General features: G+C 38.3%; 2 protein-coding genes across 5 annotated transcripts in view; one reads left to right on the forward strand and one right to left on the reverse strand.

The window, feature by feature from the left end:
* The first annotated feature begins 261 nt into the window (after positions 1–261).
* KCTD18 (potassium channel tetramerization domain containing 18) lies at positions 262–5,274 on the forward strand. The gene is given in 5 exon segments (XM_058840515.1): positions 262–418; positions 1,763–2,018; positions 3,126–3,220; positions 3,558–3,660; positions 4,389–5,274. Coding segments are annotated over 5 exon segments (1,146 nt in total). The 3' UTR covers positions 4,924–5,274.
* Positions 5,275–9,533: 4,259 nt separating this feature from the next.
* The window catches only part of SPATS2L (spermatogenesis associated serine rich 2 like), a 76,721-nt gene continuing 60,598 nt past the window's right edge, over positions 9,534–25,656 (reverse strand). For all 4 annotated transcript variants that reach the window (XM_058840171.1, XM_058840173.1, XM_058840174.1 and 1 more), the window contains 5 exons: positions 19,575–19,633; positions 16,089–16,198; positions 15,452–15,554; positions 12,442–12,662; positions 9,534–10,859 (listed from right to left, as the gene is read on the reverse strand). In XM_058840171.1, the coding sequence (XP_058696154.1) occupies positions 10,464–10,859; positions 12,442–12,662; positions 15,452–15,554; positions 16,089–16,198; positions 19,575–19,633 (889 nt within the window). In that variant the 3' untranslated portion in view covers positions 9,534–10,463. The remainder of the gene's footprint in view (positions 10,860–12,441; positions 12,663–15,451; positions 15,555–16,088; positions 16,199–19,574; positions 19,634–25,656) is intronic.

The following is a 25,656-nucleotide window of genomic DNA, read 5'->3' on the forward strand; positions in this document are numbered from 1 at the left end:
AAAGAGCGAGTTTTGTGTTTCCTAGCACAGTGAAACGCCATAGTTTTTTACACTAAAGGTGGAGAATATTTGGTTATTTGTATTACTAAGTCTCTAGAACTGTTTTCAAAGCGGTCTCCTGTTACAGATATGCGAGTGCTGAACTCTTGCTTAGGTCTTGTAGGTGATACATTAAGTCTGTAGCTGGCATTAGTTTGACTTCTATTTGTATCTGTTTTAGGTTCGAATAGCTCATAATGAACATCATCACTGTGAAATGCAATGCAAGAGGGCAAGGTTGAAGTGGTGCAGGATATTGTAAGACTGAATGTGCGAGGCTGTTTGTACGCAGCCAGGCACAAATCTCTGTGCCGCTTTAAGGATTCCATGCTGACTTCCATGTTTAGTGGACGCTTTCCTCTGAAAGTGGGTGAATTGGGTAAATACATTGAAGCTCTAACTATCATATTCTGATCACAGAGGCTTCTGGCAAATACGTGCTTTTATATATATTTATGCATTTTACAGTATATCTCCTTTCCCAGTCTGCTGAGCATCAGTTGGCTTCTAATTCCAGGGTGTAAAACAGTTCTGCATGCATGACTTTATATGTACAGGTAGTTAATCTGAATTCCACAAGTCTGCTCGTGCTTGCAATCACACACATTTTTACAGTGCCACGTCCAAACTGTGGCTTTGGAATGTACTTCTTCAGTAAGAATACAAAAATACAAAATACATAAAATTGAAGTTGGCAGAGTATTAGGCATTTATCTTGGATTCTGTCTGTGCACCCCTGTAATCTCCAGAGACATCTCATTCCCTCTGTTCATTACATAAAGAGATTTGGGTCTAATCTTTGTTTCAGAGTACCTCATTACTCAGTAAAAATTGCATTTTTCACTACCATGGCTTTATATAAAAGTTTTATTCAGCCTGTTCATGGTTCAAATTTCACACTTGTTTGTGACTTAGAAATCCTGCCAAAGTAGGCCCAGTTAAAAGAGACAATGGATGAAGAATAGTAATTTCTTGTTGCATACATTAGGCTGTTTAAAATACCCAAAATGTTTAATGTAAACATGATATAGCAGGACTTTGCTACCATCTTTCACAGTTGCAGTGATCAGCCTGTTGTACAGACTGTATGGTTTGGTTGGTTTTCTTGGGGTCCTTGAACCCTTCAGACAGAGGAGAGAAAAAGAAACACATACAGTATAACTTGAGCAATACTCAGGGGAGGTTTGACTAGGTGTGTACTGAAACTGGTGCTAATTTTAACTCTCTTAAATGGTCTAGAAGTAAAATTGAACAGATCCCTGCAACGGTGAGTAAAGATGCACCTGCAGTTAGAATTAGAAATGAGTCTAGAATTAGATTTTAGCATTTTAAGCAGAGTGCAGCACAGCTGAGGTTATTTGTTGCTATGGTCCTATGCAGACTAGTGATTTCACTGAAATTCCAAAGAAATGTTTACTGCACTAAGAATTTTATCTTCAAATAACAAATATTCAGGTTATTAATGTTAATATATAATTAATATAAAGTTATATCAATGTTATTAATATAAAAAAATACCATTTTAAAATAATAAAGACAGTATACTTACTCCTCCTAAGTAAAACGAGTAAAAACAGAATTTTTGTACAAAAGGCTGTACTTGATGATTTGGTGAATTATTTTTAATGTTATAATAATATTATTATGTTTTATTATTATATTATTATATCATTATTTTATTATTATATTAATATCCTTATATTTAATAATGTCATGTTTTCAGGAGCATGTCTAATTGACCAAGATGTAAACCTGTTTAAATAGCTTTTGGATTATCTTGATGGAGAAGTTCAGATTCCTGGAGATGAACAAGATCGAACTGCACTGCAGGCGGAAGGAGATTATTTTGGAATCCCTTATCCATACAGTCTGCCTGATCATTTCGCCAATGAAATGGAGACACACTCTTCAAGGTCCAGTATAGAGCTTAAAAAGGTCCAGATATTTCTTAACATTTTTGACGTTGACCTCTCTAACCTGTGCCATTCATTAGCACCAAACACTAAAGCTACAGAATGTCCAAGTTAGCACTTCTTAGTGACCACACTAAATCATGAGAAAATTCAGAGAGTTAAAAATCCTAGAGTTGATAATGCAGTCAGTATAGTCAAGGACACCAGCTTTTATCATTATTGCAATACAGCAACTGTTCAAATGTGAGTGTTGTACATGCAAGTCTGCTGCAGAACTTGTGTAGTAGGAAGACCATTTAGGTTCCTATTTGGCTTCAAATTTTACTTGAATTTAGATTTGATCTCTTCAAGTTGTTTGGGTTGGGGTTTCTTTTTCAGTTTTACAAATTATTCCTAAAACTTGTAAGACAAAATGTACCCTGACATTTCTTTAGAATGAGAAAGGAGAAAAGATAATTAGTGTATTATTTAAAATACTAAGGTTTTATAGTATTGTAACTTAAAAGCTACTTCTAATTAACTGGTAGGAAATTAATTAATATTACCAGCTCTGGCTGTGTTAATTCTGACAGTCACCTGTGTTCTCTTAGCAAGTTATTTTCCTCTGTATTTCACATTCTCCCTTACTAGTTTCCTTTTGAAAAGTGTAAAACAATTCCAGGCCTTTCAGTTTCTCTGCATGTTAAGGAGTTGCCCTGCCTTTTACTATTTCTGTTGCCTCTGTCAGAAGTGTACTTCACTGTGCATCTTTTGATTAAGATAGAGCTCTTTATACTTCATCATCTTTATAATTAGGATGCATATCTTCCTAAATTTAGGCTGGGAACATTAATATTTATTCCAAAAGTATCTGGCAACATATTGGGTATTGGTTCTCGTACTGTGTATTCTAGAAAACAGGTTTTACATAATTAATTCCGTAATCATTCTTCTATGAACATCTATTCTTTCATGAATATCCATTTTTAGCAATAGGCATTCACAGGAGGATTAGAATGTCTTATTTGAATAAAAACAAAATCAGAGTAACATTTTCCTTTCTGCTTCACGAAACATTTACTTCTAAGTCCTTGTAGTTAGAATTTGGTAAAAAGAATGATATATTTCACCAATGGTACATTTTTAAGGAGTGAGATAACTAATTACATGACTGTTATAAAACAATATTTCTAGAGAAGCTGGAAATAACATCCAATATATCTGGAGCTATTATTCAGTAGCTGAGCTGAAAAAGATGATGGATGCTTTCGATGCCTGGGAAGGGAGAGGTAATAATTTTTTATTTCATTATTACTATTTTTTAACATAAAAATAAGAAAAATATTTACCAAGTAAGTATAATAAAAACTCTGCATAAACCTTCATAATATTATAAAATAGTAGTGGCTGTTTGTGGGGAAAATAATGTTTTATGGGATGTTCCAGAGAGGGGACAAGAGCTGACGTGAATGAAGCAGCATGCTGGCTGTCAGCAATGCTCATGTCAGCAGGTTGAGAGCTGAAATTCTGCATAATAAAATACATGTATTCATGTATTTAGTCAGGTGTAAGCATGTATGGCTGTGTTCTCTCAGCTCATCAGTACAATGCTGCTATGAAATGCAGGTGTCAGCTACTGGAGAGTGCCTCAGGAGCTGATTGAATGTTGGACTCTGGAAGAACACCCTCTGAGAGGCAGTTTGCATCATATGCCTCCAGTTCATAAAAGGTAGGCTGATTTGCATAGGTGGCATAAAATTAATCAACAAATACAGTGCTGTCTTTTTTATTTCCCCTCTATAATTTCAGGTTCCTTAAATATCTACGCATGTTGAGATTTCTCTGGTTTTTTAATTTACTTTTTTATAAAACATCAGAGAGCACTTAACTGCACAACTGAACCTGCTAGAAAACAAATTACGTATTTTTTAAGCTGCTGAGATTTCTCATCAGCCTGGCAATGAGTTACTTCAAAAACTGGAGAGCAGTATTACTTAAGTGGACTGCTAAACCAGAAATTTAAGTGAAAACTTTAGAAGATTAACTGATTTTCATGTCTGTGAGATGTCTTCTTTTTAGAAGGAATTTTTAGGACTTCTTCTCTGCAGTTTTATGGCAATATTTTTGATTCCACCTCCATTCTCAACACATTACCTAAAAGCAGCCTTTTGCAGGTGCCACTGCACAGTCACCTGAGCCAGTCTACAGCCACTTCACTGCTACAGTTTTTAATGTGCCTTCTTAGAGAGGCAGAAGAGATTGATGGTTCTGCTCACAGAAAGGCAACCCTGATTGTAGTGATGAGATGTTGGGAACTGTAATTTATGCTTGTTACAGTATCATTTAAACCTATTTGTGAAAGGCTGTTGCAGATGGTCTGTTGTGTAATAATGTTACAAAAATAACAATTTACATGTATAGTTCATTTTTTAAAAATTTAAGTTCTTTGGTTTACAGACAATTAATTGACTATACTGAAGTGGAAGGCTGTTTACCAGGTAAAGTGGATCCCCAGACAATTAGATTCTCAGGCCCCTCAACAAGTACCCACATAAAAGTCAAGAATTCATCTTCATTAAAGGTAGCTGCTTGCAGTGCTTCACATTCTGTAGCAATTCTTAAACGACCCCATAGTGAAATTCTGATGCTGCACAAAGAAGCTTCTGAAACCACATCCACAGCACACACATCAGTGCTCAGCAAGTCCCAGGCTCCCCGTGGAAGGCAGAGTGCTGGCAATGGGACACTGAGCCAAATGCCATTCCAAGCTGCAGGGAGTAAGAAGCCTGTGAACAACAGTGCAGTGAAGCTGAAAAGGACTCTGCTTTTTCTTGTGACACCATCTCAGCCACCCTCTTCTGTGTCCAGTGAAACAAGTAAACAGGACAGTGTTGCTGTTGAAATTCCTACTACTTCTACAGTACTAAACAAGAAAGAATCAACTGTATTAGCAGAAAGTATTACACTAAAGAACCATAAAGTGGAAGGATAATGTTCAACTCAGTCTGATAGACTGGACAGCTCTGCATTATATGGTCGAAGAAGAGATCATTATCTCATGTGATCCTTCATTCAAAGATTAGGTAGAAAATTGTGATGAAGAAGATAATGAAAAGCACAGGAAGCATACTTGTTTTAAGTGAGCATTGAAATGTGTTTTCTGCTTTACTTCTAGATATTTTTTTAGATGCTGGGAAGAGAGGAAGAAAAATGGATTACAAAAATCACTCAAGCACATGCAGTTTAACATTCCAGTGATCCCTATTTGTATTTCTGTTGGGCTGTACTGTATAGTGAGTACTTGCACAGCATAAAAGAAAACCTCTTTATCAACTTTAGCTACAGTGATCCTCAATTTGTACCTTTAAGGGGGGGGGGGGAATACATAAAAATAAGTAGCTTTTATTAGATACTAGTTTACCACAAGTGTACAATGTATGCTGCTGCAGAAACACTGGAAGTTGAATGCACTTACTGGCACTTCTGGTGAGGGTAAATCATCATTTTTGCTCTTACTAGCAAGGGATCACCTGTGCTTGGATACTGAGAGAAAATTCAGAAATGCAGGAAGGGAAGAAGTGTGCTGTGTGAGTAACAAGGCTTCTGTTTCTGGAGAGACACACATTTACAGACACACATGGATCTGCTGCTGGGGCAGGGCTGGTGCAGATGTGGCATTTTGTGTCACACAGCTGGCGGATGGCTTTTCTGGGGCTGCAGGGTCTGAGTTACACCTTCCATGTCCTTCTGCAGGTCTTTTTAGATCAGGAGAGCACAACCTCAACTTGTGTGCAGCAAAGAAAACTTGTGTGCCATGGTTTGAAGAAAATAGTCTCTCTCCTTCCCGCCCCCACGCAGACAGGAGGAGACATTCTTGTAGCAGGGCAAATGTTGACTAATGATACTGAAACAAAGAGCTGCTGTATGTTTCTTTCAGCAGAGGAAAGGCAAGTTTGGATCGTTGATTTTCAAGAGCCCTTTTAGTTGTTTGAATCAGTGAACAAAATCTGGCTTTGTTTTGTACCCTTGCTTAGAGTTGGGTGCTGGTTTTTTTTTGATGTTTTTACCACTACTTTTGCTTCTCCAGCACAGTAAATACAGCTGTCTCTGAACACTGAGAACATTGCCAAAAAGCAAGTTCTTAAAATTCCTGAGACTATTAGAATTACAGAAAGGTTCTTCAAATGTTTTATTTGCTAGATCATTTAAAGCCATCACATTTTCAGGTGTTTCTCCTGACCATAAGGACTTGAAACACAAGTTGCACAAGTGAAAACTCCCAAATTTTCATGTACTAACATGTTTTAAGGAGACATTTTGCCATGAACAGTAGTCACTATCAAGGTGTAGAGCACTATAATTTTCTGCTATTGATCTGTATATGGAACACCAGCTGACCTTTAGAGGATTTAAGCTAGTGTTTTTTCTTTAAAAATAAACCTGAAGATCAACAATCCCAAGGCTCTTCCTACCTCAATGAAAGTTTCACTGAACAAAGGACAAAGCAGAAATTATGGAAGGATACTAACATAATGTACTCCAGTATTCTTTGAACATGCAATTCATCGAGATTAAGTTCATGAAATTTGTTTTTCATAATAATCTGACTGAAAAGCAGTTTTTAATACTTATCTTCTGTGTGAGTTTAATTTCATTATTTATTCAATAGCTGAGCACTTTACCATGCACCTTAAAATGTTTTTACAAGGCTTTCTAAAGCAGATTTCTTTCAACTTTTGAATTTAGAAAGCATCTATAAACAAAGAATCCAAGAATGTAATTTAGGTGAGAAAAGACATACAAGAAAAACTTTGAGAATATTCCTACAGGACTTTATGAGTTTGTACTACCTCAGTGTTTACTGAGTTATTTTTACTCAGTAAACAGTGTTTACTTAATTATTTTGGTAGCACAGTATTTTTTGAGTAACATTTGTGTCATTTGCATTACAGCAGCATTAACAAGTCTTTGTCCTGGACATACTAGCTTGTGGTTAAAATAATAAAAAACAACCCCCTTGAATTTCATTTCATGATGAAATGACAAAGTGGCTGTGCTCAAGGTAAAGAAAGGACTTGATTTTATTTATTTATTTCCATTGGATGGGGTGCCACCATGGCCTTTTAACTTACCTAAGTAGGCACTTCCAGCATGGCTTTTTTATATCATAGAATCTTGTTCAGTTTCTATTAACTTCTAAGACTGATACCAAACCATTTTATGAGAGATGGATAGCATTAACCTTCATGGTGACCACAACTAGATGTACTGTCAAGTGGTGTGACAATGGTTTACTTTGAAACTTTGTAAAATTATAAATCATTATAGCAGAGATCATGTTAAAAAAACCCCAAACCATACATGTTCAGAATAATTGGGTTTTCTTTAAAGGAGACATTTTCAGGCACATTAAGTGTTGGGTTTTTATCTTTTCTTTTTCCCAAACTTGGTTAACTAATGCAAGTTTTCCAAAGAGCTTGACTGCATTAAGTTGATGCCTTAAGTTTTAGCTTTCATATTTTTTAGATTCTGTGCTGCCTAGGTGTGTAGTTTTTAGCTTCATATTAAGTGTTAGTTTTTAAGAATTAATTAAGAGCTTATTAAGAGCTCTCTTCACAGAGTAAGAAGACAAAACAGTTCTTTTTCTAGTTTGATACCAAGGACAATTGTTACAAGTTTCAGGCCCAAAAGCATAAACAACAGTGGACTGAAGAGGAAGACAAGAAAGATGGGACTTCATAACCTGAAGCTGGAATTGGACAATGAGCCATTGTCATTTGCATTGTCATTTGCATTGTGTATGTTTTGTGTATTTGCATTTTGTAAGTTTAGGTCCATATGCAGATGGACCTAAACTTACAAAAATGTGAGATCTCATGACCAGTGGTCCATTTTGTGACCATTTTTAGGTCCATCTTCGGTGTAGCCCTGGCCAGGCTCTTGTACTGCCCAAGGTCTATCCTTTAAGGCCTTCCAATAAATATCTGCTTTGTTCGAGGTCAGCCTTCTCAAGGTATCAGTTACCTTCAGTTTTTAGTTCTCCAGCTGTGTATGGAGATCTTTACTTTGCTGGGTTCTGCCCTTACTCTGAATTTGATCTTACACAAAAGATAAATAGTTCAACCTGCTTTAAAAATGCTGCCCCTTTAAGATGTGTTTCCACTTTGGGAAGAGCACAAAGTGCAGTGGGAATTCCATATTTGTTTTTGAGTGAGGCCAAACAGCTGTATTTGCTGACATGCATGAAATGAAGATTCTAACACAATTTCAGAGCGCAGCCACATGTGGTTAAAATGTGCACTGGAATAACCTTCCCAAACCAGTAGATATACTAGACAAAACTTGGTGTGCTAAAACTGCAGCATTCCCACAACCAGCCTTCTCAGCCTAACCAAACCCATGCAAAGCTTTCTAACAAAGATGTCTTTGCATCACCAGAGAAAAGAGAAATGCCATCTCTCACCTGTTAGTCCTGGATTGTCACAAACTAAGACGCCAGTACATGAAAGCTTGGCCGGTACTGAAGAGCACAAGATGGTCTTGTTGTGCTGAGTTGACTTAAGTTACAGATTTTATTTATCTGCAGAAGGTCACTTGTGAGAAACTGACATATGGAATAAAGTAACTTTCAGTAATGCAATAATCAAGCGTAAAAGCTATAAGAAAGGAATAAATGTCATTACTGATAAGTTAGATTTTCTTTTTTTAGGAAGGATTACAAGAAGAGACACATTTCACAACTTATATATGGATAATATAAGAAATCCCTGTGTAATATCTGCATGGAACTTGTAATTAAATCTCTTGGAGTGAGGTTACAGTGAAACTGTAAGGCAGCAGATAAATTCTGAAAAGATACCTATATGGTAAGTATGCACAACAGAAATTCTGGATTTCAGTTCCATCTGCTCCAAAACATGCAGCTTAAGTGGGATAGGTAATTTAACTAGGATAAAAGCAGTGCTTGCAATGCTAAGAAAGCCAGTGTCTACCTACATGTTTATTTTTCTTTCACCACTCTTCCCAATGATGATGAGTTACTTGTCTTTTAAAATCAGGTTTTACCAATATTCACATGTGGGACACTGTATACATATATAAAGAAAAGTAAAAATTAGAGAATGCACTTTGCTCTTCCTTCAGAGATTATTTTTCAAGGGCCCCAGAGGGGGGTAGTCCAGTCAGTACTAAGGAATTGTACAGTCAGTGAACAGAAATTAGGCAGAGGAAATTGGTAAAAAGCTATAGTGAACAATCACCTAGGCGTAAACTTTTAGAGCTACTCAAGTGTCCTCCTGCTCTTACTGACCTTTACACCTTTCTGATTCTGACTCTTAGGCCAACAGGTCACTTGAGGCCAGCTCTGGATTCTGACGCCTTGCTATGTGAAACAATAACTTACTGTAAAATGTGTTCAGCATGAAGGTGGCTCTCATGGCAAGGTTGTTTTGTGCACTGTGGCGTAAGAATCAAGCTAGAAGCAAAAGCCTAGTCCAGTCCAAACTCAGCTGAAAGCCTCCCAGTGATACCAGTTCCACTATGCAAATACATTTTGAGTAAGAGCACAAGGTTAGGCACTGCAAAGCAGCAAACACCAGAATATTTTAGAAAGATTTTAATTATTTGGAAGAAACAGGTTTTCTGAAATACAGAACATAAAGACTAAGTAATTTATTAGTCATAGCTCTTGTTATGGACAGATGGTTCCTACAGCAAAAATATAGAAAAATAATTTGAATTCAAGTCTAGAAGACCTGCAACTTTTCATATGCAAAAAATAAATCCAACTAGTCATAGAAAAGTGGCTGATAAGGATGGAGAACAGGGCTGTGCATCTGAATAGCCATTACTATATACATTCCAAACTTAAATGAGCATATTTCCTCAGCCTCATAAAAATAGTTTGTCCATGAAAAATACCAATATGTAATACATTTAATACAATTTATACTTGAATTTAAAGATCTCAGATTATGGAATAATAAGCTAAAATCAAATGAACTGCTTTTTCAACTTTTCCTGTATAGAACAATACTCTGTGTATACAGTGTGCATGCATGTACGTGTATACACGCACAGAAAGAAAGGTGTATAGAGATTTGCTGAAAAATTCTACAAGATTATTTGATTTCATCGCAGGCCACAGCATACAGACTTCCTGGGATCCTTCTAACACAGGCTGTTCTATGAAATAATAATGCTGACTTGTATAACCACATATCTACAACAGGTTTCTGCTATTGCAAGTTTAATTATCAATTTCTTTCCAATCTAGATTTTATTTTTCTAAGAAGTAAATGCTGCTTTGGTAAGATTCCGTACAGTTGTGGCAAAATAAATGTGAACATATTGGGGAAAGCCTTGAAAGTATGATTTAATTTTGATAATTAGTAAGTAATAAAGATATCAACAAGTTTTAAGCAGCAAAAGATTTAAAAGACTATGTTCTGACTTATTTTCTTCAACAAGCTTTTCAAGCAACAAACTAAAATCAAGAGATTGAATTTCTCTGCCTGCCATCACTGTGACATTTTAAGCAACCAAAGTCACAGCTGGCACTGAAAGAACAGTGGCATCAGCAGAGACCTCCATCCTTGCAGGACATAAATTGCATTGTGCCACCCTGCCAACGCTGCCTTGGAAAGGCCTGTGCTCTGCGGTGTCCGGTGTGTGATGCTTCCGTCGGGACTTCTCCGAATGCACTGGATTCTCTGTGGTCCTTGCAGCTGTAGACTGCTCTTGATTTTTCATAGCTCCTTTATTTTTAGATCGAAAGCTGTTATGCTGCTGTCTTCTCTGCTCAGACCTGGAACCACTCTTTGTATTTTGATCTGCCTCATTACTGGCACCTTGTGACTTATGAGATCCATTGAGTCGCATGTTTTGGTGCTGTGGGTTGAATCTTCGTCTCTGGTTAGAAGGCCCATTCTACCCAGAAAGAAATTGGATAACTGTTAGGTTGTCTGAATCCTTCCAACAGGCCAAGAAACACAGCAGTCAAAATTAGCAGTGTTATTGTAAGGAGGGAACAGGAGACGGAAAACACTAAAAAGTTTTGGTTGTTACCAGATTCTCTTTATAGTAACTATAACCAGAACTATGAGCACCATACTACATCTGCGTAGCCTGGAGACACAGATGGGCGGTTCACCACTGACGCCGAATTAAAATCTGCCATGATTCAAGAGAATACAGAAAAGGGGATGAAATTCTAGACATCTCAGCAAGAGCTGTTGAGGAAAGGGATCTGCAGGTTCTGGTCAATAGAAGTTAAATAGGAGTCAGCAGTGCCCTGGCAGCTGGAGGGAGATCCTTGTCCTGGGGGCATCAGGCACAGCACGGCCAGCTGGGCAAGGGAGGGGATTGTCCTGCACTGCTCTGCTCTGGGGCGGCCTCACCTCGAGCATTGGGGGCAATTTTGGGTGCCATGATCTAGAAAAGACTTTAAACTGTTAGAGTGAAGATGGTGAAGAGCCTTGACGAGAAGCTGAGGAAGAGGAGCAGCTGCGGTCACTTGGTCTGTTCAGCCTGGAGGAGAGGACACTGAGGGGAGATCTCACTGCAATCACAATTTCCCTGTGAGGGGAAGAGGAGGGGCAGGCACTGATCTCTTCTTTCTGGTGACCAGTGACAAGAACTGAGGAAATGGCCTGAAGCTGGGTCAGGGGAGGGTTAAGTTGGGTATCAGAGAAGTTCTTCACCCAGAGGGTGGCTAGGCACTGGAACAGGCTCACCAGGGAAGTGGTCCCAGCATACTCATTGTGGAAGACATGTCCATTGTGGTATTTTGCTCAGAGGATGCTTTGATTCTTAGTGGGATATGGCTGAATTACTTTTATTTGCATGCCTGACAGGACAGGTGACTCCATACGTGCACTGACATTATGCAACATCTTATATTTCCCTTCAGGCATCTACTTGAGCCTAAAATTCCTACTGGGACAAAATTCAGATCAACTTTAGTGGCAGCTTTACCTAAGAATAATAGTACAGGGACATTCGAAGGTGCTAATACAACAAAATATAATTAATATATGTATAATATATATATAATATAATGCTACAAATATAGCACAATACTATAACCTGTATTATAGAGCTTTTGAAATATCATGCTTTTAAACCTGGCAGGATTCTACTTCCAAAGTGTATCTAGTAACTGTGCTTCAACAGCACAACAGCTGACCATTTGTCAAGGACTAAATGTTTCTCCTCCATAGCAGTTAGCTATAATGGAGGGGTTTTCTTTTTCACTATATTACTGCCACTAGACACTTGTATACAGACAGCTGTCTTTACTTACATAGTATTTGTGGTATTTCTACTTCGTATGTTCACACTGACTTGAAAATGAAGCTGGAAAATATATGCTTACTACCTTCAAAAATTACTAATTAAATATAGACCACGAACCAGTATTTGATTTTTTTATTAACAACTTTCAATGCTACATATTTTTCTGAAAGTTTTGAAGTAATTTAGTTTATTTCACAACTGATGGACATCCTACCTGCTTATTTGTTGGGACTCCTTGAGAAGAAGATTCTGTAGGATTGGAAGAAGGGTAATTTTGTACTTTACTGCTGGCTGTTTTATTATCAGAGTTCTTGGCATTACTAGAGGACTTCCGGTTGTGCGTATTTTGCTTGCCAGTTGTTGCATGCGAGGTCATTGAAGACAGCACTAAACTACATGGTGTTCTTGAGGAATAGTTGTTCTTTGGGTGAGAAACTGTAAAAAAGAAGGGATTATGTGTTATCATTTAAATGATCAACATCTAAACAGCAGGCTGTATTCTTATGCTTACAGTTAATTTTGGAAGCATTGTTTCAGTCTCACTGTAAATAATGAAGTAAGCTAACTCAAGCTAACTACTGAAGTAACGTGGTTGGAGTCAGGCCATAGCTTTCTACAACTGTAAGTCTGCTTCACTGCAAAGCACTTCTGGAGATAAAAGAGCCAATGTGGTGGCACTGCACTAAAATTGGAAGTAAATTTGGCATCCAAGAGAACTCTACTTACTCCTCTCTAAAGGAAATGGATAAAAAAGGTTCTTCTGTATCATGGGTATCTATAAAAACTGGAACTGAATGTGATGCACTAATCCATGCAGAACACAGCAGTCTACACCATCAGGAACCATTACTACCCATCTCAGTATATTCCTAATTTCTACTTCTAAGTATTTTGAGATCACCTAATTTACTAAGCCCTGTCATGTTTGGATATGAAATGCACCCAAAAAATCCTCGATTCCTTTCTGCATTTCTTCAAGCTGCCTTTGCGAAACGGCCCCCAAGCAGTCTTGAAGAGGATTCTGAGGCTAATGAAGTTATTGATCTTTATCTGTTGTCCTGATTTTTCTGATTATGGAATTTTTCTGTTTCCTTCTGGTGCAGATGACAAATCTGAGGCTTGTTCCAGAGAGGTACCTGTTGTTTTTATCTAAGAGGTACTTTTATTTTTTCATTTCTAGTACAGAGAAAGAAGATGAGCAATCATTTTAGTAACTAAGCATCATCTGCTGGGGTTTCTGAGGATCTTACTCACTCACACCAACATCAGCTACTTCTCCCACTAGGTGTCCTCTTCAGAAAAACAATGCAATGATCTGCACAATGGACTGAATTTTCTGTCCTGAGTTCAATGAGGCCAACCATCCCTGAATTCCCTTAATTCTTTCTTATCTAAAACAGACTGCTGCACATGGAAGCTCATATAAAAATCCAGATACCTGTCATAAAAATGTATTTATAACAAAAAAGATGTACAAGGAAAGGATACTGGGCGTTCTGATATATGTCAGTCAATCCAATTATTTTTGTTTCTTCCTATCTTTCATTTTGAATATATGCTGTCCATGATCTCCTCATGCTAGAACACTCCTTCCTTTGCACAAGCTCTGTGGGTTTGGTTATTGCTTTTGTTAAAGCCCTCAAGAGTGGCTGTTCTTAGCTATAGGCCTTGCATAATCTCTTGTTTGGGGGATATTTGCAGCTCCTAGCAGGGTAGGGGGCTCACTGAGAGATGGTACTAAGAGAAACATCTTTTGCACTCAAAAGCTCCTGTCAAAGACACCAATCATCACAAATTGCTCATCTAAGGTCACTGAGGGCAGGTATGAGCAAAGTTCTTCAGACAGTCAGTGCACTATCAGTCATTTCTAGTTTGACAATGCTCTCCTGCAAATAGCTGCTCTTTTGACTTCATTGACCTGATTTAAACAGGCCTGAATCAAACTATGCTTATGTAATGCTTTACTGAAATGAGGTATAAATAATTAACTTGCAGAATTAACTGCAGCTGGAAGTTATTTAGAAAAGAAGTACAATAAGTTTTAAAAAACAGTCTGTGGTTGTATCAATAGCAGCTGTGGTATTATTAGTCAAGATAATCTTGATGGAATTTTCAATCTCTTATGCTTCAGGGTATTAGACAGCATCTATGAGGTGACTGTAAACAATTAAATGCATTACTGGGAAGTTTATGTCTTCCTCTGAAACATCCTGGGTTGGTTTCATTGAGACAGGATATGGGGGTTAGATGGATCTTCAAAGTGTTCTGCAAAAGCAATTCTTATGGTCTAATGAGTTAAACTGGTTATGCCTCCAAGCAGTCAGTTCTTTAGCTGTGCAGTCAGAAGCTAGTATTGGCAGACTGTGTAGTACTTTCTCCATTTTCTATTTTTAGGAACTACTTGAAAACATTTATTCTTTTCCTTCCACCAAGATGCACTTGTACACTATTGTTTTACCACTTCTCTCTTGAATGGAATACCATAGGACAGGGTAACACACTGGGCAAAGTCTTATATCACTTACTTTGCTTTATGGGGGGGAAAAAAAGCATGACAGAGATGAGAAATAGGCTCCTATTTTGCAACAGGGACATGATACTTGAAGCAAAAAATGTGAACCTGAGTTTCCAAGCAGAAGGGCAGATGATTAGAAACAGGAGCCTGGAGAAAAAGAGGCTGAGGGGAGATCTTACTGCTCTCTGCAAATACCTAAAAGGAGGTTTGTAGCAAGGTGTAGCAAGGTTTCCAACCTTAGTGTTTCTATGACTTGGGACTCTAGATGGCTCCTGAAAAACAGTGAATACTGTTATAAAAATGGGGAGTTACTTCTTAGCAGGAGAGATCTCAATTGGTCTCATTACATTATGCTTACGCACAGCAGCTTTCAATTTACTATTTATTCATAAATTACTGAATCTATGTATTCTCTAGAGTTGGGATCCTGTTTAGATTGAAAACTCCAACTGATCTGTGTAATACCTGGAAATCTCTGACACAGATGGTACTGTGCACCTGCAGATGGAGTGTGCAGCCCAGGCACAGTGAGTCTAATGTGCTGCAAAATGTGAAGTTGACTTGTGTGTGTTCATCGGTCTTGCTACATCCAGAGACACCACTCATATTGGGTTTACTGCACACTCACACACTGGCAGCACACGTGCTGACAGCTCTGCTGAACAGGTATGTTCTGAGAAACTCAGTGAGAGGGATCATCAGCACTTACTTTCTCCACAGAGCTGAATCTGGGTCTTCAGCTGCTCTGTATCACAGGAAAATCTGGCAGACCTGCCCAGCTCTTCATCATATTTCCGTTCACTCACAAAGTGCTGCAATAACAGACATATTAACAGTGATTGACATTCTGAGCAAAGACTGTATGGATGGTAAAAGAACCAATCAATACTTAAGTTTGCTTTAAGGCTCAACAAATTCTTGACCCGTCCCTGTTCACAAGAACTCTGTGCAGAACCAAGTATTTTCCCATCCTTACCAAATTATGTCTCAGAGCCCAGTGATGGGTGGATCACTCCCACACTTGGGAAGTGGCTCATGTCAGCAGAGAATATATGTTTGATCACTGAACCTGAAGCTATCAGATTTACTTGCTGAGTCTAAATGATATGCAAACAGCAAAATTCCCCACTGCTACACTTAGGAGGGAACAGCTTACATTTTTCTGATAGCATCTGTACACTGCTCAGAGGTGCTACAATGCTTTAAGAGGCTACACTTTCCCTATGGAAAGCTATTTACCCCTTGGCCCATAGCAGGAATGAACAGCCTGGGTGTGTTAATGTGACAGCTTTTCCTTGGCATTTCTGCAAATGGCTAAAATACCCAAGCAGAAGTGAATGCCTGACCTTAATTTCAGCCCTGAGTTCAGAGAGTTGTGCTTCAGCCATCTGACTGGCTAGGTCTGCCAGTCTCTTCAGCTCCTCTGCTTTCTTCTGCCGAGCAGTCAGGATTTCCACTGCCAAATAGCAATAGTCAGTCATTAATGCTAGGAAGGTAAATTGCTCTGCAATTTATTGGTCTTTGGGCATTAACATGGTACATCCCATTTGAGACAAAGGCATGGAGCACTGACTTCCAATATGGTACTTGCACAGATTAAGTTGATTAGCATATTTCACTGAACTGCCTGATTTTGAAAAAGATCTGAAAATATGATAGCTGTCAGAAAATCGAAGTTCAACCAATCCTCCAACATTCAGAATAACAGAGGCAGACATGTTGTTTTAAGTTCTCCAGTGCTTTATGCTGAAGCACAAAAACAGGGAGCCTTCCGAAGACATGGAAAGAAGCATTACATTGAGTCACCAGCCTGTTTCTGAAGACATGCTGTATTTGATTTACACGGGGGAATTTCACTTCCTCTGAATTCATAACCTATTCAATATACAGTTTGTGTTAAAGTCACTGGCATTGCAATTTTGCTTTCACATATGGAATACACACATTTGCCATTTCAACAGCAAAGCAGCATTGAAGGCAAACAGTCTTTATGAAAAAAATGCTAAATATTCATTACTGCCTGTCTTGTATATTCTATGTAAGGAAGGGGTGAGTAGTTATATTCTTATAGGAAAAGATTAATCATAAACCACAAAGCAATGGTCTACTTGCACACAAGATAATATGACATTACAATTTTGGTGGAAATATATGCAAACTATTACCTAAATGGTGACTCAGTGTAAAAGCAACAACTGATTAACTTACTGATGGGATCAGTATTTATGGCAGAGAGGAAACAACATCTAAATGTAAAATAGTAACAAATCACAGTCTTTTGTCTTGAACTTACACATAAAGTTAGGGGGACACAGACTCCATTACAGCAATAGAGATTCTGGCTTCTCTGCCTTTTGGTCACAAATTTCCACAGCACACTTGACAGGTCATGTAATCAGCCTATACTTTTTAATGCTATTTTTAAAGCTGAGAATTAATGATATTTCACAGACAGTTTGTTTCTCAACCCATTATCATTTATTTAATCAGATAACATCTTATTTTGAAAGTATTACAGAGTCACTAAACAGTTTGGGCTGGAAGAGACCTTTGAAAGTCTCCAGTCCAACCCCCTGCAATGAGCAGGAACATCTTCAACAGATGGGGCTGCTCAGAGCCTAATCTTGAATGCTTCCAGGGATGAGGGTCCCCTCTCCCCTGGGAAACCTGTTCCAATGTTTCACTGAGTACAACATGGTCAAACAGGCACAGGGAGACAAAACAGCACCTGTACAGTTATGTGGGAGCAAACAAATTGTGCAACTGTAGAGAAGTGTGTCACACACAGAAGGGAAGGCAGAGTTCCTTTAGCCCTGCTGGTAAATCTGTGCCTACATTATTACTTATGCTAAGAACAGCTGCTATCTCCTCAGTTGATCTTTTCAATTTAATTTTTTGTAGAATATGGTCTATGAGAGTGAGAAAATTTTATCAAATTAAATTAATAGTTTACCAGGTGCTTACCTTGTCCAATAGTTCTGTTTTACTGCTTATTTTAGGTAATGCTAATATTGTTCCTCCCCAAGACCAATATTCTCTTTGCTGAAGTGACTGCCCAGACCATATGAGCTCATCTCATCCTGGCATTTATCTCCATGAGATGCCAGCCAAATACCCATGTTTTAAAAAACCCCTGAAATTATAATTGGAATTTTATCCTAATGTTGACAGGAAGAATAAGATCACCCACTGTAAAACAGTCCTTGAGTGCAGCAAAGAGATATGAAAATAAATAATATTCTAAATCTTGGTTAGCATGTTACAGTCCTGTAACAACTTTCTGCCCAAGTTTCTGAAGGCACTTTACAACCTACAGCAGCCTTGAGAGGCAGCAGAAACCACACCACTGGAGACAGGTACTGTCGTGTGTGGAGCTGGCAGGGAAACAGAACATGTCATGTGCAAATGCAGCACTTTGCATGCTGGTAGGTAGGAATTAGGATTACTTTCTACAAAAATTCCTGTAACTGGCCAAGATTAATGAAAGGGCCTTATAATACCATCAGCCCTGGACAGTGGATTTCCAAAATGTGGTTTTGTTTGTGCAGTTCAGACTTAAACCTGTGTCTGCTGATCAGTAGGAATTCTGCCACTGGTTTTCCTGGGAATGAGTGTGTGCTCTGTAGCTGATTACAGCTATCTGGTATCTTGGTATCTGCAGGTACCAAAAACTTACTGATATCTATGTATGTATGTATGTACCTATCTCACCAAAACCTGCTGATATATATCCCTTCACAAGTCCTTCCCAGAATAACACAAAGCTTCAAACTCACATCTCTTTCATGTTATTCCTCGAAAACTGCAAATAAAATTTGAAACACAAACTTTGCAAATCTTTGCTGTTGTAACTTCATACCTTCTAGTTTCTACACATATACAACTGCAAGAGACTTGGACAGCAACAGAGCATTTTTTTTCAACAAAAATTCAATTAGTATACTTTTTTAAACTAAGTGAGTTATAAATGCAGATGAAGTATTCAAGAATGCCAAATATATCTGTGACACTGCTTGGGAGGACCTTAAATTCACAAATCAGTAAAAGGACTGTATGCATTCATAGCGAGGGGATACATACCAGGAAAAGTATCACTCTAACAATGCTTTGTTTACTGTTCAATTTCTTGCTTAGCATTCTTTACTGAAAAACGTCCCCCTGTATTTCCTGGGGATAAATACAAACACTGTATCTTGGATGGAGTGTTAGATACTGTGGTATCCCAATACAAGGCTCATCTTGCTCTTCCCCACCCCAAAACAAAATATACATGAAAATACAAAAAACAGACATAACATGAAAGCCTGGAATCAGATCAACTCCCACAGATTATTAAGAAAACAGACTGCAGTAAACATCTGTTTTCCATTTTTTTTTAAATTGTTCTAATTCATGATCACTATCCCTTAAAGCTATGCAAGGCAACACAATAACCTACACCCCTACTCCCTAATTCCAGTATTCTAACTTACAAAGGTAATATAAGCAAGCAAACAGTGATTGATAAGTGGAAACCAAGCAATTGAATAACCATAGAAATGAGGAAAAAAAAAAGGTGGTCAAAAAGCTCTGATAAGTAAGCAGAAGGAGTAAGTTATCTAAATCTAGCTCCATATCACCTTTTGGTTTACCTTAATTTCATAACACTGAAATTTTGAATCATAATCACCATAGAAACTATCCAAGCCCATCAAAGCCTTATCTGACTATTCACACAGAGTGAAAGACGATGGAATGCTAACCAAATTTTTGGATTGTGTAATTTTCTGCCAAACACAACAACTGCTTCAACAGTATTCCAAAATTTCCCTGTGTATTTTTTTTTTACTTACTGGCTTCTTCTTTAACTTTATCAATTTCTGCCATTAATGACACTTCTTTGTCTACGATGCTAAAAAAGGAAAAAAAAAAAGAAAAAAAATCATGATTTAATTCAGGCTAGAACTCCATCAAAATCAAAAGCTCTAACTACACACAGACTTCAGACATTAATAATGGGCAGTTTTGAAATGAATAAGGCTTAAAGAATTGAAGCTGAAGACATACCTAGGCAAGCCAGCTACAAAACATTAGCGATAATGAGTGTGTGCTGCTTTACACAAACATCAGACTGGCCTTCCCACGTATCTGCACAGATGTGGAAATCAGTCTGATTCATCACAGCAATCCTCAAATGACTAAACAGTCTGTTTCCTAATTAAGCCAGATATACCAGTGCAGCTACCCAGATTAATACAGCTTAGGTCTCAGAACAAAACTAAGAATGAAACAAAATTAAAGATGTGTGGAATGAGGTCCTTTTCTTCCTTAGAGATATTTTTGCAAAATATGTCAGGGTAAACAAGAAAATGGTTTGTGATTTAAATAAGCATTAAAGTATCTCCATAACAGAAGTCAGATTCCTTGCCCCCTATTCCCTCCAGGACTGGGAAGGAGTTGTTCCACTTCTACCTGGCCTTCCTAAAGGAATTGTGTGCCTCTCCTTCTACAAATGCCTGGTGTGCAATCCCTGACAGTGCTTATAAGCTGTCAAAGTGCAACTGATCAGGTGGATCTGCTGAGAGCAGACAGGACATGCGGTGAATTGGTGACATTATGAACGCAGTGACATTGTCCAGTGGGGTAACATCTCTGCAGAATGCTCTCCAGGGGACAGTGCTCTGGTGTGCCATTCTGTTTTCCCCTCACTAGATTATTCTTTAAGTTCACATTTCATAATCACCACCAATGTTAAAGTTTGTGTTTGCGTGAGTAAATTCAAGCAGCTGGGGGGAATTGCAAAAAGTAGGTCAAACACCAGGAGTACATCTAGGCATGAACTCAAGGCAAGAGTGGAGCTCTCAACCCTGTTAGTAAAATCAACCTTAAACAGGAGCTTTTGTTCCCAGTGAAGACACTAAGTTACATGAGAATAGGCTTCTACTGAAGGAAGACATTATAGAAAACTTAAACCAAAACATTTGTCTAGAACATCCTTAGCAAGAAAGAGAAAATGCTTGCAGAGTTCAGTGGGCAGTAAAGAGAGACCGAAGACTTAGAGAGAGAGGTATTGGCAGGTCCTTAACTAAAACAGGGAAAGGTTGGTGAGCAGGCAGTGTGGGGAACACATGGCAAACACACAGCTGACAACCAAACATTTACCAGCTACAATATGTTCAAGAGCCATTCATCCTTCCTTGACTTCTTCCAACCAACCTCATACAGGAGGTTTGCAACAGAAGCTATGCAATCTTCTGTCCTTGAGTTTTCCCAGTCTACCATGCCCCCTGAAGAGGAGGAGACTTTTATGCTGCCTCCCAGTAGCCAACAGGAGGGATAGAAGCAGGTTGGCTGATGGAAAGGTTGCAGCAAGGCAATTGCAGTGTAACACATTTTTTTGTTTCATACATAGGAACAAGACTAAAATTACTGGTTTAGCCTGCCAGATCAATTTAGTGTGACCTACACACCAGAGGAAATAAAACAGCAGGGTTTTTTTACGGTAGAGCAAATCAGTTAAGAGGCAGGCTCTGACAATGGAAGGACACGCTTGTTCCAGTTGGCACTCAATATTCTCCAGGCATAAGCATTAAGCTTGAATGCCAAATAAGCAGGTGATAATTCCAGCTTGCTAATCTAAATAGTCATAGCTTCTCAGAATTAATCTATTTTCAATTACCTTTTGTAACTACACAGTTTAATAAACTTCCTTGACTTTCATAACATGTGGCTGAAATGAGCCTTGTTCTTACCTATTTCAATCCTCCACAAAGAAAATATAGTTACCTTTACCACTTTAAATGAAAAAATGCAGATTTTTGCTTTTTCTGTCTCTGCTATCAATGTGCCTCCCTAGTGCACTACACAGGTTATATAAACAAACTTTTGTCAGGAAAAAAAGGTCACAACAGCAGAGCTCATCAAAAAAGTGTTTTAGTGGAGCTCATTCCAGGATTGCCCTCTCTGCACTCTAACAACAGATCCTTAGTAAACTGGTGGCCCCTAAAATTTTATTTTGGTGCCAAATAAAACCACTTTTAATACCAGAATGAAAACAAGGCTACAGCAGTCCTATATTTGTCATATTTTATAGTCAAATCTTATCTGTTACTAGACAGTTTTCCACTCCTAATGTTCCATTTTGGTCTCTGATGAACATTTCAGGAAAGTGTTTGGATGTCGTAGCAGCAGAAGACAGGACTGATGAATTTAAAGAACAACCACCTGAGTACTTCCTTTGTAGCTATAAACTATCATTGGAAAAATTAAAGAATAGTACAAGAGAGAAACTGTTTGGTGCCTTTGTCCATGTAAGAAAATAAGTTTCTTTAACAGCCAGACCTTGAAAAGTTTTTCCTTCCCTGAAGACAATGCAGCTGTACTAATTTGTATCAGCAGAGGATATGTACTCTCTCTCTCTCTTGGCTAAAGGAAAGGAACACACTAATTTTCATCTGGAAGCATACAGCCACATTTTTCAGCTTGGAAACCATAAACTGCCACATGTCATATATAGGAAAATTTAATGTTTCTTTAGAAATGTCCTAGGCTAACCAGCACTAGCAAATGCGAAACAGAGCAACATTGCCTCCAAAGAATTTATCAAAGTTATAAGCAAATGAAAACAACAGGAAACTGGAAAAAGCCTTGGCTGGGGGCAAAAAAAAAAGAAAATGACAAGTACAAAGAGAAATCTTAATGCTCACATATAGAAAGAGAAAGGACAAGAACAGTGTGGAAAAATCAATGGATCAAAACTTGTCTCTCATTCCTGCTAGTATCCCACTGTTTTCACACAAAGGTCCAACAGTCACTTAAACAGAACAGCTCCTTAGGAGTTCAACCATTTTTAATGTATTTTCTGGGAAAATTCCCTACTCAGCCTTAATACAATGACTGTGATTAGACCACAGCAAAAGCGTTATTAGAACTGCTCAAAGCTCAGTACAGCAATACCTCCCAGGAAAGCATTTTCTTTTAATGTTTCTTAGTGTCCCTTTGGCACTAAATGTTGTATCAAGCTGGTATAACTCCAGTGCACAGCCTGCAGCTATTGGTGTGCTGTGGAGAACTGGATGCTGAGTGCTACAGGAACTTTCTGCACACTCAGGTATGACCAGATTTGAGCTCCAGCAGAGCAAGGAACAGAATGCATTTCAGATCTAAAGACACATGAAGGAAAACACTCTGCTAATTTCTTCATCTCCAGTTATGTTGCTTCTCTTGGGTTTTCTATAGATGTTTGGAACCGGGTTTAAAATCATGAACATACTGTTTCAGCTTATGTTCTGAAGAGTTCATAATCTTGTCAATTTTTTCTGACTACTCTGAGCACTAAGAATCTGAAATATTCTCCTTACCTTGAATATCAATATCAACACCTAAATATATTCCCACAAACTATTTGCAACTCTGGTGACAAACACACAACTCAAAAACACTTCTTTCCTTGAATGTACCTGAATCCATGCCCTAATCATCAGTCCCTAGGTTCTCCTACTGTAGTAGACCAAACACTGTGACTCAATTCCTCCCTTCACTGATCAGACTCAAGACAGACCTGAATCAGGTGAGCCTTATCTTTGTGACTGATGATACAGAAAAAAAGCACAGTAACATTAATACCTCTTTCTTTTCTGCCCCCCTGACAGGATATCTGTCTCCTGAAAGGACTGATTCTTCCTTTTCTTACCCCTCACATTTTTAGGATCAGGACCTGGGTACCAAACTGAGCTACCAGGTATCACTGTTCACCACAGCTGAGTATCTGCAGTTTGGAGCACAGGACTTAGCACTGTCTGAGCTTAATATCCAGGTGAAATTCTGAAGTGGGGCTCAGGAAGGAGGCAATTTTGTTGAGGGGATATGGCAAAGCAGAGGCTTAACAGAGGGGGCATGCAAATGAGACACAGTCAGTGCTCATGCTGTAGGGATATGAGATGCAGCAGGAGAGACAGCACCTCTCTAGGAATCATTTTGCTGAAGTGACTTTGAAGGCAAAAATATAAGTGCCCTATTCCTGGTCAAATGAGCAGTACTCATGCCTTGGCCTTACAGAGGCTGGCAGGATTCACGCTAGTGTACAATGGCAAGAGCTGCAAATGCCAAACTACAATGAGCTGCTGGCACAGCAATGATAGGGGAAAATTATGCTAACAGCTGCCTCATTTCACAGTTTCATATTCAGAACAAATTCTGAATTTGTTCTGACATTAGTGGAAACAAATTAATCTTCCTCTAGTTTACAGCATGAGATCTAGTATCTGTACAGTGCTAAAGAAAAGATATTTTCAGTCAGCTGCAGTACCTCCAAATTCCACTAAAATGATTAAAGTTATTAGTGCCTCTTGAGAAAAGTTGCTTCAGATTGCCATGCTGGCTAATTTATAGCTTTACTGATGAGAATCACAAGGTTTCCAGATGACCAGAATTTTCTCTTTCCTTGTACCACTTCTAGGCATTATGACAAACCTATTGTGCCTGAAGAGATGGGGAAATAAAAAGACCAAGCTGACATGGAGGCAAACATGCTGACACAGCTCACAAAGGTAAGCCCCAGATGCTTACCTTTATGTAATTCAAATGAGCCCTTTCATAACCCTGTTAAACCCCTCAAAATGCCAGTTTTCTTCTTAGGGCTTTTAATAAACTTTACTCTCCCCTGAATCAGCTTTGTGCACAGACTGAGAATGACTGCTGTTCTGGAGACTGAGGAAGACAAGTGTTAGCTGTGGCATCCTGAATAACTGCAGCAGGGCTCCTCATCCGGAAGGGGGAAGAGCTATTTTTTCCTGAGCATCCTCTGGGGGATGGTTCAGCTGGAAAGCTGCTGAACACAGGTACAATTTGAGCCCTTTTTTCATGAGGAAGGGAGTTAGAGTGGTGAGATACTGTTGGAGTCTGACAGTTTAGGCATCAACAAAAATACAACATACTCCAGTGATGTTGCTCTGTCAACACTTTGGAACAGACCCAAGTAGCTCCTTGAAGCTGTGCTGATTGACAGGCTGCTGACAAGCCCAAGCCAGTTTGAGGGATGTTAGTACTGTTACTGTCTCTGCTGTATTTGAGCTGGGTTTACATGCAAATTCATGATCATGGTCCTGATAAGCTCTGCACTGGTCTTTAAATATTATGGTTTTTTTCTTGCACACATTTCCCTTTCAGCATGAACATACCTGATCCACAGGCAGTGTGAAAAGACAATTGATAAGAATCTCTAATCAAATTGTGTATTTCACAAAAGAATCCTGCATGTCAATCCAAAAACTAGAACTATCCCTGTCAAACTTTTGGCACAAGGAGCTAGAATGATGTATGAGAATGTAAATATGAAGCCAAATCACCTGTTCTAGGTGATTACAAGTGCTACAGGATCACTGACTAGACATACTATTTTGTAATTGGAGAAATTATACTTCAAGCTTTCTTTATATTAATAAGAAATATATATAGTAGAAAATACCTTGTAGGAAAAGCTGGTACATTACATATTTGGCAATGTTTCAGTAGATTATATTCTTCCAGTATTAGCTCAATATTATTTAAATGTTCACAATGCTTGAAGGTTATTTGATCACCATATTAGCATATGCACAATGTTTACACAGAAAACCAGATTACATGAATTTTAATTCTGATCAGTAGTACAGTCTGACAATAAGATGAACAAAAGACAGCATAAATCAATCTCAGTGAGATCCTTCCCTCTGCAGAGCACTATCTAGTAGAACTGAAAATGCCCAAAGGCTTTTAGTTATTCAAGTTCATCTTGTGTAATTTTTTATCTACCATCACTAAAACTGTTCTTTTTAGAAGCCAGCTAGTGTGATTTGTTAAATACACCATAATTAAAAGTCTATATGCAATTTTATTTTAAGATTTCTTTACAAACAATTCAAAATTTATTGTATCCTCCAAAAAAAACTGTTTAAG

Source organism: Poecile atricapillus, chromosome 5 (assembly GCF_030490865.1).
Source record: "Poecile atricapillus isolate bPoeAtr1 chromosome 5, bPoeAtr1.hap1, whole genome shotgun sequence".
NCBI lineage: Eukaryota > Metazoa > Chordata > Aves > Passeriformes > Paridae > Poecile > Poecile atricapillus.